This window comes from Giraffa tippelskirchi, chromosome 2 (genome assembly GCF_054371585.1).
Source record: "Giraffa tippelskirchi isolate mGirTip1 chromosome 2, T2T-mGirTip1v1.2.pri, whole genome shotgun sequence".
In the NCBI taxonomy this organism is placed as follows: domain Eukaryota; kingdom Metazoa; phylum Chordata; class Mammalia; order Artiodactyla; family Giraffidae; genus Giraffa; species Giraffa tippelskirchi.
In genome coordinates this window covers 96,028,624-96,042,888 of record NC_137276.1, presented here as the reverse complement: position 1 = coordinate 96,042,888, position 14,265 = coordinate 96,028,624, and the positions used below count along the sequence as shown (strand labels likewise).

Sequence of the window (14,265 nt, the reverse complement as noted above, 5' to 3'; positions counted from 1 at the left end):
GGTTCTGTGCTAAGTGAATGGTTTAGTTCCAATATTTAAGAAGCTATGGCTCTAATATTTTGGCCCAGATGAGGAATTTTCAGTGAATCATCCTTGCATCATGAATTTTCTGTTTTCTGTTTATTTATGTGGTTTGTATTTTTTGTTCATCTGCTTTTTGTCTTCAAAACAGCATTTGCCTTTTTGTTAGTAAGGTAATGGTCTCATGGAACTGGCTTCAAAAAACAATGCAGTAACAAATCTTAAGATAATGATAACAGTAATAAAGAATTTAACTCTTACAATATAAGTGAGGAATTTTACTGACTTGTTTAAAGATATCCCTCAAAGTCATAACATGGGGTATTTTATTTTATTTTTTTTCCCTCCTGAAAAGGAATCTGATTCAAAACAGAAATTCATTAATTTAAGTGCTTAATGTTCAATATTTGCTTAGAGAGGAGAAAGTAATTTTATTCTTATTCAAAGTCAGATATTATTGTGAAAGTAAATTGTTCTTCAAAAGAACCAAATCATTAACTAATTCTCAAAGCCACTACTGGTAACATCTGACTAGTTAGTTAATATCTTAGGTATAGCTGTAAGTATTACAAGTTAAATGCTTCTTCTGTGATAATTCTACTGCTTTTAGATTTGAAATATCCCAATTTAACCTCATTTAAACTTAGATACTTTGTTGACTTTATATTTTACTTAAAAATTGTTTCCTTTTTGTTATGGAAAATTTCAAACATAAAAAATATAGAGAAAGGTATAAAGGACTCAAGTGTGCCCAACACCTCACTTTAATGTTTATCCACTCATTTGGCCATTTAATTTTAAAACAATTTTGTAGGTATTTAAAAAATATCTGGCTTACCATCTGCATATATCAAATAGTTTTCTTTGTTTAATTAACAAAATCTCAGGTAAGAAAGTGTCAAAACCTTCTCCCTCACGATAAGTAAGAGTAGTTGTCTTTTTTCTCCTCTATAATATCTTAAAAGCAAGTAGAGTTTTGTTTTGTTTTTTTTTTAAGTTTTAAAATACTAGCAAACACTTACTTTCTGCCATCTTATTCCAGTTTAACTTACATGTGTAGAGCTGGAGCAATTCGGACAGATGACAACTGTATTGTATTAAAGGTGAGCTAATTAATTCTTTCTAAAAATGTGAAAATTACCCAGCTATTTAAGCGTTGACTATAAATATTGATGTTCCTTTTTCCTTTTACATATTTATCACTACAACATTTGAACACAACAAGAAATAATGTTAAAACATCATGCTCTTCAACAGGATGACTTGTAGTTTTTAAAAATTGGTTTTAGATGTGTTTTGAAAGTCAAAGTAAATCTTTGCTTGTCAAACTTTTTTCACTTTTATGGTAATCAGAAGGATGTAAATACTATAAAAATATGTAAGATTCAAGTTAAATAGAAAATATATTTTAATACTTGATTTTCATTGTTTTCAACACAGTTTTGTAGGCAAGCAGTTTGCTAACTCTTCAGATGAAGACTTAATTTCACCCTCATGGCAGATAATAAAAAGGCATAATGGGAAAGAATAAGTAAATAACACTTGAAAGCAATCATCATTATTGTGGTGTGTCAGATGCAACTAGAACTCAGAAGAGCCCAGATGAAAGACTAGCCCTAAAAGTCCTAAGACCTGAATTCTGAGTTTTAGCACTTCCACCAGTGACTGGGTTGGTAGCCTTGGGTACATCCCTTATTCTTTTGGTGCCTCAGATTCCTAATTATGAAAATGGAAGCAGTAATTCCTGCTCATCTATCCCACGGGGTTATTGAGAATAATAATAATGTATTAAATGCATTAAGCTTCTTATTAATTATAAAGAACAGAACAACTGTAAATAGTGTGTCATTTTATGAGTATGAACTCTCTCATTATCTGTGTTCAAAATGAACCCAAGGATAAAAGACCATTAAGAAGATTAATGTTTCCTTTAGTTTTTGGTGAAGCAGACAGTTGATGTAATGAGAGCTGAGGACCCCTAAGTAGGTAGCCCTGCATAGAGCACTGAGGGCTTCCACATCCTTACTTAACTGCTCTATCCCTACTTTTCTTTCTCATTGATAAACTAGGTTAATAGTATCTTCTCTGGGTAGTAGTTGTGAGCATTAAATTCAATAATCCATGACTTTATGGTATTGATAAATGTTGGTAACTATTCAAAGGGAAATAAGAGTAAGGCTTTCTTCTTGGAAGCCTAGGGTTGTATCTTAAAGATGGAACCAGCCTGATAAGAAATCAATAGTGAACAACAAAAGTGCTGAACTCTGTGATAAAGCTATGATAGGAACTTAGAACAAAACATAGTTGACTGTGGTTGTAGAGGAAAGCTTCATATAATTCTAATGTTTCAGATTCTATTTCCACATCAACCTTTAAACTTAATTCTTCAGCCTTTGAAATATAAACATGGGATATTTTTAATGAGAACCTAGGGCTTCCCAGGTAGCTCAGTCAGTAAAGCATCTGCCTGCAACGTGGGAGACCTGGGTTCAATTCCTGCATCAGGAAGTTCCGCTGGAGAAGGAAATGGCAACCTACTCCAGTATTCTTGCCTGGAGAATCCCATGGACAGAGGAGCCTGGCAGGCTACAGTCCATGGGATTGCAAGTGTTGGACATGACTTAGCGCTATCTTTATCTTTATATTAAGGTAGGTTAATTACCAAGCCAAGATTTTCAAAGGACCTCAGAAGTAAAACTGATATCACAGTCATTCCAGGGAGTTCTTTGGAGAACCAAGGAACTGTGATTTGTGCATTTAACTTGGATTAGAGGAGAACTGATAGAATCTGAGCAATGGGAAGATCACTGAATTTTTAAAGCTGTATTTTGTTTTTGCAATCTCTAAACGAAAAATTGAAAGTCATCCCAGCCACATCACACTCATTAACAAAAAGATTCTGGAGTAGGAAATGGCAACCCACTCCAGTATTCTTGCCCAGAAAATTCCGTGGAGAGAGGAGCCTGGCAGACTGCAGTCCATGGGGTCACAAAGAGTTGGACACGACTGAGCAACTGAGCACAAGGAAAAGATAGCATACTTTTTCTAAAGCAAAATTTTTCCTAATTAAACTGCTGAATTATTTTAGGTATAATAAATACATAGACATGGCAGAAGCATCAGCAGTGATATATTAGGGATTCTTGAATGTCTTTTGTAAGATTGTATGATAAAGCTTCAGTCTCATCAATCACAAAAGCCTAAAGTGCTTTGAATATATGTGAGTTTAGTGTGCCAGTGTAAATGACTAATGCGCACTGAATTTTGTTTTTACATTCCAAAAAAAAATCCTTTTATTCTCTGAAAGTCTTTATTGAAATATTTGATTACAAACATGACTCCCAGTAAAAACCATTGGGTCGATTTAGTTACTATATGATCTCCATCGTGCTTTTCCCTTTACCAAAAAAGCAAATAATTAATTTCACTCCTTCCAGACATTGCCTTGTTTGGTTCGAATGTGCAGTAAGGAGAGGTTACTAGAGGAGAGAGTTGAAGGAGCTGAGACACTCGCCTATCTGATTGAACCAGATGTTGAGCTGCAGAGAATTGCTAGCATTACTGATCACCTCATTGCCATGCTTGCTGATTACTTCAAGTATCCCAGCTCTGTGAGTGCCATCACTGATATTAAAAGGGTATGTTTTCTTTTCCTTTTCAGCAGCTCAAGAGAGGGATTTTTAAAAAGATTTTCTTACTGTTCACCACTTTGAACCACTTGATAAATTACAGTTCAAAGCCCTTTTAAATAAAAAAATCTTTTACTTTCGGTAACGAAGATGATGTTGCTTTATGAATTTTTGAATTCAGTTTGTTAAGTTTTTTAGTAAGGAGGTAATCAAGAAATTTCATTCCTGATTCCCACCTAACCCCAAAATAGCAGGGTCTCTAAGCTAGGGTTATTGACATTATATCAACATCCTCTAATCCTTTTCAAGGTTCCAGAATCATCTCTGTTGCTATATTCTCATTCTTTAGAACAAAGGTTATCTTCTGTTCCAGGAGACTGAGTGGCTTTATTTTACTCTCTGCCACTGTTTTTTCATATCTTTTCTTATAATTTTTGCCATCTCCTCTTTCTTTTCTGCAGTTTCATACTGTGTTTTGGGCCTGGTAGTTGACAGTAAAGCACCACCTAACCTCTAGTTTGAAAGCATGAAGGACCAAATTGTGCTAACTTTTCCTCAAACTATCAGTTCCTTAGAATGGTAGATAATTCTTCTTGGCTTTGTTTTTCTCAACCTGTTTGTCATATGTACTTCTCTAAGCATGAGAGATAAACATTCTATTAGAGAAAGTTTATTTAAGGAAGTCGTAGTAGAGAGAGCATTGCCTCGTAAATAGTAACCAGTACTGTTTCACATATGTGACTGTTTTTGATGCCACTGGTCCCAGTGGTAAATTTTTAAAACTATTCTTTGACCTCTCCCATGCCCTTGGGTTCCAAAAAACTTCATCTGGTAGGCAACTGTTCTTTTGGCATTTTACATTGAAAATAAACTATTAAGGGTATACCTTTCTCTGTCTTAGAAAGGGCCTAGAATAACTTTCATTGATATTTGTATTAATGTACTCTGCCCTTTATATATTAAAGTTTTGTGCCTACCCTTCCTTCAATATAGCTCAGTTGGTAAAGAATTCGCCTGCAGTGCAGGAGACCCCAGTTCGATTCCTGGGTCAGGAAGATCTGCTGGAAAAGGGATAGGCTACCCACTCCAGGGTTCTTGGGCTTACTTTGTGGCTCAGCTGGTAAAGAATCTACCTGCAAAAAAAAAAAAGAATCTACCTGCAATGTGGCAGACCTGGGTTTGATCCCTGGGTTGGGAAGATCCCCTGGAGAAGGGAAAGGCTACCCACTCCAGTATTCTGGCCTGGAGAATTACATGGACTGTATAATCCATGGGGTTGCAAAGAGTCGGACACAACTGAGCCACTTTCACTTTCACTTCCTTCAACAGTATTGTTTTTCTAGTAGAAGCTGTAGGTTATATTGAACCAGCTTGCCTTGTCTGTTTTCCCTCTGACTACTTGCTCAAACTGACACAGTACTTCCCAGTACAAAGATATATGAGTAAGTCCTAACTAGAGCCTCATGAACCCCTTTAGTTGACCATCCCAGCAAGGCAAATGGATATGAGAGTGAAGAAACAGTTATAAAAACTTCTAGCTTACATATGTGCAAAACATTTAACTGGTATATAGATTATCCCTTCTCCTAGAGTTTTTCCATCACAGTGAAACTGAAATAATAATGACTTTAAAAAATCTCCTAAACTTGAATATTAGTTTGTTTTGTCATCTTTATTTTTGATGACAGATTATCCAGTGGTTTCTGACATACAAGTGTGGATACTAGACCGAAAAGGGACTTTTTGCATGTTAATAAATTTGTGATTTTCATGATACTTTATTTAAGTCCAAGTCACTATTCTAGTGAGTTATGACTGGAAAGTAGTTAAGACATAAGAACACATATTTTAGAACTTACACATCAAAATGAATGTTGTATATTGGGAGATTTCCTCCCATAAACCATCCATGCCTGCTTTGGTCAAGATATTTTTGGAACTACGCTTAAGAATTGCCTTTAGAACCATCCCATCTGAGTTTCAGGTTTTTTTATTGTGGAGTTTTTGTTGTTGTTGTTACTCTAAATGACATTACCTAGCTGAGTTTCTCCATCTTCACACACCAATGACAGTTAAAACTCTCTTAGTTGATGAAAATATGTTATTGTCAAGGTTTTCTTGCTAGTATGCTATTCAGCTCTTTAGGAATTTTCAAAAGAGGGTTTCAGAATATTGTGAGCAACACCTACATCTTTGCATAAGGGTGAAGTTTTCCAAGGCAACTCATTTGGAAAAAGTTGCCATCATTTGGATGAGTAAGTTATATCTCTTAGTTGTGAAACTATTTATTGATTTGCCTTATAAATTTACTGGTTAGTATTTATCACCGAAAATGTCCTAAGAACATACTTCTTTTTTCTCTTTTTGGTAGTTTGGTGATAGATCAGGTGTTTGGAAGAACTGATAACTGAGAAAGCCAGTTATGCATGTGAAAGACAGCTATAATTATTTCATACCAGTAATTTTAATAAATTTATCCCAAAAAAGTCTCCTGAAAACAACTCTCAGATAGCTGTAATAGACAGATAATAATGATTACCATTTTCTGTTCTTTATTTAAAGTATTTTTACAAAGATTTTCCTTCTAGCACAATTAATGTTTGGGAAAACCTTCTCAAAGATTGCAGCAGCACTCAAGTTATCAGCTGTATTCTAGGGCTGGAAGGGCCTGAGTATGCCATGTTTGTGAGAGTATTTCAAAGAGCTGGTGGGGAATTCCCTGGTGGTCCAGTGGTTAGAACTCCATGCTTCCATTTCTGGGGGCACAGATTTAATCTCTGGTTGCGGAACTAAGATTCCACATGCCATAGTCAAAAAAACCCAACTGGTGCAAGCAAGCATCGGTGCCACTAAAGAAACACTGAATTTTTAGGGCTCAAAGATCACGAAGGTTTTTCATATACCAATGTTATCACATTTTAGACAGAAGCAAACTGCAAGAATTCCAGGTCTTCCTGACACAGACCTAGCAAGGTCTCAGTCATATGTGAGCCACACCCCAAAATAACCAGCACTAATATGTTAGTAGCTGTTCAGCATTTTTTTTTCTTCAACTCTATTAGTTTTATTGAGAATGTAATTTGTGGACTGGGTTGGAACACATCTTTTTTTCCTCCTGTAGCTTGATCATGACTTAAAGCATGCTCATGAACTTCGCCAGGCTGCATTCAAGCTCTATGCCTCTCTCGGAGCAAACGATGAAGACATCCGGAAGAAGGTGAGTCTGGGAGAGGGGCGTCCCCCAGTCCTGACAGCCAGCAGGCAGGGAGTGACGTCAACCTGAAAGTCGTGGTGAAGAGCACTAACAGTGACTGTTTGAATATAATAAAACAGAGTGACTAAAGGCATAATTGAAGAATGAATGGGACCCGGATTTGGGGGGTTGTTTGTTTTTTTTTTAGAACATAGAGTGGCATGGCCGTGCTGGAATGACAAATAACCGGCGTGCTTTTTTGTGTCATTAATATGGATTATTATGTTGCACATTTTTGCATGTGTTCTGATAAAAATCAATTCTAGCACTGTGAAGCTTCAGATACCTTGAAAGACCTAACACTAGAATTGTAAATGTTATTTATGGAAATCCTTTCCGATGCCATTGAGAAATTCAAATCTCTATTGTATATTGTTCTTTGATATGTGGCTTAGTTATGTTTTGATTTTTTTTGCTACTGTGCAAGTTTGATGTGAATAAAATCTTTGTGGAATAATGATTTTATGTTTAGTGAGTGGTCATCTGAATTTTCCAGCTCCCAAAAAATGTATCACTGGTATAGCACCTTATGTTATTACAGTCTAGTCCAACACTGAGCTCATGTTCTTCATGAGAATAGTTCTAAGCAGGGAGTAAAGTATTGTAAGCTCTGATCTGGCTCCCTCTGCAGACCAAAAGGCTGGAGCTTACTACACAAAAAAATGTATAATCTTAATAAATTATACGCAAGACTTTGGGAACATCAGTAAATTAATTCATATGTTCTGTCTTGATGAACCATAGCAGAAAGCAAAATGTGGCAGTTTACTAAATCTTCCCATCCTGTGTTGGTATTTTAAGGAGCCCTGAGAGAGAAATCACAAGTGTTGGAACTTTAACATGATTTAGAGAGGTACTTTGGGCTTGTAGAGAGAGAAGTATGGAATTAACTGTAGGTTTATTAAAATAAATTGGACCACTGTTGGAGAAAATTGAAATTAACAGCAGTAAGATTAGAAATGTAAGTAGCTTTGATTTAAAAATCTGTGCAGTAAACACAACTAAGCTGAATGTTTTCCATGTACCTCAATTTAGTTCAGTTAATAAGATGTTTTTGACTTGATATGTTTTAGTAAATATCTATGAAAATCCTTTTCAACACCTCTAAGCTTTAATTTGTAAACTGTTACTTCAAGGCAAACATACTAGTGATAAAATATTCCCTCTGTCTAAGCATGATTTATGGATATTGATGTTCATATGTTTCATTCAGTTTAGGAACATGGTATGTTGCCAAGGGGAGAGGCTTTTATGGCAATTCATATAGATAAAACATTTTAAAAATTGACATGGACTGTGTAATTTAAGTACATAATGATTTGTTTGGGGATGGTTTAGTAGGGCCCAATGGAAAGAGAAGTATTTTACCCATTCTTTTAGCTCAAGAAGGCCATGCCATGGACTGAAAGGGAGATAGATAGATGGACCATAATGAGGGGGAAATAGGATGTCCATTTGTACTTCTTTGTACTTTTTTGTTAATAAACTATTGTTTTGGAATTAATGACTTTAATTTGTGATATCGTGTTCTAGAAATACAACGTAACAGTCTGGTGATTAGTAGTCTAAACTTGTATTTATAATGTGTATAATCTCCTGGTAAGGCTAAATCCTGATAACTTCTGTAGAAAGATGACAAATAAAGAATAAGTTATAATTATTATAGTTTTTTTTGTGTGTGCTGTAGAAAAGATACTGTGGTATGCTGATGTAATGGGGATTCTATAGAGTTCTTAGGAAGATATTTAATTTCTGGGGAATTAAGTGAATAATTTACAGTTCATAGCAACTACTGAAGAGAGAAATTGTAAACTGAAAAATATAAAATAATTTTGTGATAAAATCTGCATGAAAACAGTTCTTAGTGGAGAAACCTTATTTTTAGTGTATAAAAAATGATAAATGATAACTCTTCCTTTGGATGCATTTATTGCTATTCTATTTTTTGTTGAAATAATTATTTGGATAGATTTTTATTTACTTTCTCTATGAAATATTTATTTACTTTTTACACTTATGCCTTAATGAACTTTGATTGTATTTAATTTTTTGGTGTAGATTCTTGAAGTACAATGTTTATTATTTTATTTTTTAATGCAGTTTTCATACATGCCAAGATGGAATTTTAGTTTACTGAGTTAATGAGTGGGTAATCTCTGAAAGAGATTTCAAGGACTGGAGACCTATTTCCACCCTCTCCTTTTCCCTCACTCCAAACAAAAGCAACAAAAAGGCTTATGTTTGCTCCAGGATACAAATAAGAGGTGTTCAGTTGGTCTGCCCTTTAAATTGAAGGTGGGAATGCAATTCAATAAATACAGGAAGTAACATACATCTCATTGGCTTTTTTATGACCAGTTAAGGAAATGAGGCAAAGTGAAGAAGAGAGAACTAGAGCAAAGAACTAGAGACAGTGAGAGGTATACACAGAAGTAAAGGAGAAAGATACAGGCCTCCTCTCTTCATGGAATTATGGCTTTCTCTATCTTACTGCTTCTAAAGACTTCTTACGGCCTGTTGTGATTTCATTTCTTGATACCTTCTCTCTGGGCCACACAAAATTAAGCTGAAGACTGAATATGACCTATAGGTCAGAGAGTTACCAGTGCTGCTTTGAAACAGTGTTGGTGTGTTCCCATTAGAAGTAACTAACTGTAACAGTCCCAGAACCTCATAAGCACTCAATGAATGTTGTTGAATGAATATATAGAGAGAGAAATATAGAAAGGAAAATGCAGAAATCATATGCAGAGTGACATTTCCTTTAATACCTCTGGATCTTTCGATATCCTGTGCAGAGCAAAGTTGATATCCTTATTCCTAGCTTGGCATCCTTTATCACTCTGTGGCATACCTACAAATTTCCTGATTGCCTGTGGTGTCCTGTCAGTGAAAGAGGGTGGAAAGTGTCCTGCGGTGAAAGTGGAAAACATTACCATTAGCTGTGACATGAAGAGGGAGAAGAAGCCCAAGAAAGGATGAAGGACCGCTCAGCTTGACAACAGATGTGGCCTGGCCATATTAAACTTAGATAATTCACAGTTTTGGTTAGAGAAAGCAAGGGCAGAGCAGGAATTGAGAGCTCGGTAAAAGAAGGGTCCAGAGCACATTAGCAGTGCCTGCACTGACAACTATGCCAGGTAAAAGTTAGATAAAATGCCAGGTAATCTTTGCCATGGGGAAAGTCTAGTTTCTAATGATAACCCTTACCACATAGTAATGCTGACTAAGAAGTTATAAGTTTAGTTAATGGGACGGTAACAAAGAAGTTAGGAAACTGACAAATTATTTCGAGTACTGGTATCCCAATCAAAACCCCAGTCAATTGGTTAAATCATGCAGAAGCAGCAGTAGCAAACAGTCCTGTAATTGTGAAGTCCATTGTTTTATAACAAAAAATTGCTTTTTTGAAGATCATCTCTTGATTGGTACCTATTGATCATCAATTAGGTTGGAAATTTAAAAGGATTGTCTCTCTTACTTTCTTCAAGGAGGATATAGAATTTATCAGAAATAGCTAGAAAGTGTAAATTGAGGAAAATTAGAAGTATATTAAATATGAATAAATTAAAATTTAAGGAAATTAATAAACTTAACTAGATGTTATTTTTATTTTTGATAAAAATAAAACATGTTACAAATGTTAATGTAGTACTTATTGTAGCCTTTGCTCCTCTGAGATATCAGACTAACGGAGCCTTTCAGAAAGCTTTCCTCGTGGATTTTGAGTACTTTTATTTTAGCTAGAGATCCCCTTTGAGGAACTAGACTGTAAGCCCCGTGAGGGCAGGGACTTTTTAAATATTTTGTTCCTCACTGTATTCCCAGCATCTACAATACTATTGAGTGCCTAGTTGACACTTACCTAGTATTTGAAGAATAAATGGATGAATGGGGAAAAAAAAAAAGACAAGCAGATAATTGAACCATATTGCAAAATTGCATTGTTAAGCACTGTTAACTATATTATAAATGGGCCTCTCTTCATTAAGAACTTTCATAACTTTACTAGCAATTCTACACATATGTGAAGAGAGGAGATTTAAAATAGAAAAAACCTATATCTGATCATATAGGCAAGGGGTTTCACTATACTTAGCATAGAGAGGATATGGGAATTTTCTATTTTCAAGAGGCAGACAATTCCAAGGACATGTCTTCTACTTACTTTGGTACAGATCAAAGAGTACATGTTTTATGGTATGGTACTTGTTTAATTTTGAAATAATTTTTACCATTTCTTAGTTTTTTTCCTTTCTAAATGTGTGATTTTTAAAGATGTATAGCACTCACAAACGTGAATCTGCACAGTTTTTTCCCCTAGGGATAAAAGTATGATTTGGTTTATAGAAATTAGCCCAACTCTTAGAAATCAACCTATTCTGTAAAGTGATATACAACTGGATAAAATAATTCCAATTAATGAATGTCAGATTTTTATGAAAATCATAATTAATGAAGGTCAGTAATTTAATTCTACATAGATTGATTGAACTGCCTACATTGTATAAATAATGTCAGATGGGTAGAGAGAGGGGGGAAAACAACAAGTGTGATAAAGAGAAGTAAAGACACAGCCTTAATATTCAGAATTTATAATAAAACCTTAGTAAGTCAGAGAAAAGTAAGGAAATACCAGTAAGAATTTGCAAGGGGCTCAAAGAATTATTTGGAACCAATTAAAGTGGATATGGTGATATCAGTGGACCTATCCTTGAATCAACTTGGAGATGAATAATTTAATATTTTGATGTTTTCTAGATGCCTGTTCTATCTTCAAGAATCAAAAACATGAAATCTTAAGTTTCTGTTCTTTGTAAGGGGAAAAAGACTAGTCACAGTGGTTTTTACATAACATATGTGAAGAAGGTAGCCAAGGGTGAGATATATTTTCTTTTTAAACTGAACAATTTTTTTGAGAAGTATAGGCAGAGAAAAATGAGGAAAGGAAAGCAAAGAAGATTGAGACTTTGTCTTATACCCTCTTTTTCCTAACAGAGGAAGTTTTATCTGCAGGGACATTTTAGTTTGAGATATAATGTATTTGAAATATCTAGCGTGGTGCATGTAGGTGCTCAATAAATGGAAGCATTTGTTAGAATACCTTCCATGAATAATTTTATTGGAAGATTAAAGATAAATAAGTATATTAGGGAAAAAAATTGAATGATACTGGGGCATAAGTAAAAAGGTTTATAGTGAATGAAGACTGCTTTTATGCTATAAATTTCCAAGACTACTAGTTATTTGTTTTAGTAAAAAGAATATTTATAATTCAGAAGTATAGGTTCTTTCCTTAGTTTATCTTTTATTATTAAGTTGTCTTCCTACTCTTATAATTATATTTTACAATATATTTAAAATACTCATTTTCAAAACTTTTTTGTTGCTTTACCATGCCCTCTGAAGTACAAATACACTTTTGCTTTTCTTGGAATGAAATAGAATTTACAATATAAATCAATAATTGGTTAAAATCATAGGTAGTAGATGTCTTGAGCAAAGTAAGGAGGCCAAATTCTAACTTTACCAAAGTATTAATTATTACTGTCTGTGATTGCCAGAGATGTCATTTCTCCAAAGAGTCATCATTCTTCTGAAACCATGTCCCAAATGCACATGTTCAAATTTTGAACAAATGTAAATCTTCTGTGTTTTTGAAGTTATATGATTTTAAAGTATATTTGTAAATTTAGGCCAGTTTTTTTTACTATCTTTCTAACATCTCAAAAATTTAATAAGCACTTCACTTTGAACTTTTTAATCATTTGTTATAGCTTGATTTTATTTTATTATTATATCTTCTATGTAACACTATAATTGTACCATGAGTTTATATTTTTAAATATTTTGTGAAGTTCAGTAATTCTAAATGGTTATCTAAAAGGTATACTGTTAAAATTCTGTATTTGTCTCTGCCATGAAATCAGGCAAATGCAGAGAATTCTTTCTAAGCCTTAGTCTACATGTTGAAACAAATGCCTTGAACATTTTGAAGGTTTTCGACGGTACCACAGAAATAGCACCCTTCAGGACTTGGTTCTGCTACTGAATAACAACAAATTCATTCAGAATTCATAATTACTTGATTTAATCTGTGGTTAAATTGTTAGTTGTCATCTGAAAGCTAATCTACTAAAGAATTTTAAATGAACTCTGCAACACTGATTCATGATGGTAAGTATTTTTAAAGAGTTCACCGTGACAGGACCAGGTTTTGCCACTTGCCCACAGTATTAAGACCCTTGGCCTTCAACATACTGAAAGAAGCAAACCTGGGAGCGATAATGCTATATACAGAATAGAGGTATTTATACAATCACGTAATGAACTTATAGTTTAGAGTTTCATTAAATGGAGACATAAAATTGAGAGTTATACTATTTTTGTGGTATTGTAGTTGCATAAATCATTGAATTACAGTTCTTGTTCTTTTTTTAAATAAGAAGTACAAACTGGTTGTTTCATTAGTTGTTTATAATATAATTAAGACAGATGTCTAATAAACCAAGAAATGAGCTAAAATATGGTGTATATTAAAGATCATATTATATTATGGTCTATGTAGAGCTAAAATTAGTGACTTGGTTGGATTTTCAAGAATGTTCTGTCTGGAAATGAATGAATTGTTTGGGATGATAAAATATTTGTGGAGAAGTAGACCTTGAGAAGATTGAGTTTGTGATGAAGAACCAGAATCAGTGCTACACACTTCCCTATATTGATGCTAGTGCAGGAGTCAGCAAACTATATCCTGTGGGTACTTATCACCTATATAATAATTCTGTATCCTGTGAGCCAAAAATGGTTTTTGCATTTTTAAATGGTTGGAAGAAGAAAACCAAAAGAAGAGTAATATTTCCTGACATGAAAAGTAAATTAAATTCTAATTTGTGTCCATAAAGTTTTTCTTCCTCTGTATCTTTTTTCAGCTTTATTGAGGTATAATTGATGAAATATTTATCAAGTTTTGTTGGAATACAGCCATGTTGACTTGTTTATGCATTGCCTGTGGCTGTTTTGCACAATCACATGGCCCACAAAGCCTAAAAGTTTACTGTTTGGCCCTTTGCAGAAAAACTTTGCCCACCCTGTGCTAAAACTGCATAGCTAAATAGAAACACCCATAAACCAGTTTGATGAAAAACTGTATTTCTCATTCGCCTCTTCATACTGGACTGTAGAAAGAAATGGGGCCCTACCAAAACCAGAGGGGAGGCGGGGGGGACTTGGAGATCAGCTGTCTGACTTCCTGAAAGAGAGGCATTGTCAAGTGTTGACAGTAAGACATTGTCACTGGATACTGTCCTACATGCAGTTTCCCTTGTTTGAATGATTTTGACATGTGACAGATCCCAGACA

The 14,265-nt window shown here is 34.4% G+C and overlaps 1 protein-coding gene across 17 annotated transcripts in view; it reads left to right on the top strand.

Moving 5' to 3' along the window:
- Nucleotides 1-14,265, top strand: part of ARMC8 (armadillo repeat containing 8) — a 103,398-nt gene that overhangs the window by 51,352 nt on the left and 37,781 nt on the right. For 10 of the 17 annotated variants that reach the window (XR_014077994.1, XR_014077995.1, XR_014077996.1 and 7 more), the window contains 3 exons: nt 1,064-1,124; nt 3,459-3,659; nt 6,772-6,867. Coding sequence is in view for 11 of the 17 variants with exons in the window: in XM_081574111.1 (XP_081430237.1) it covers nt 1,064-1,124; nt 3,459-3,659; nt 6,772-6,867 (358 nt within the window). In the remaining 6 variants the exon portion in view is untranslated. The remainder of the gene's footprint in view (nt 1-1,063; nt 1,125-3,458; nt 3,660-6,771; nt 6,868-14,265) is intronic. The other 7 variants (XR_014077998.1, XR_014077999.1, XM_081574117.1 and 4 more) reach the window with 2 other exon arrangements.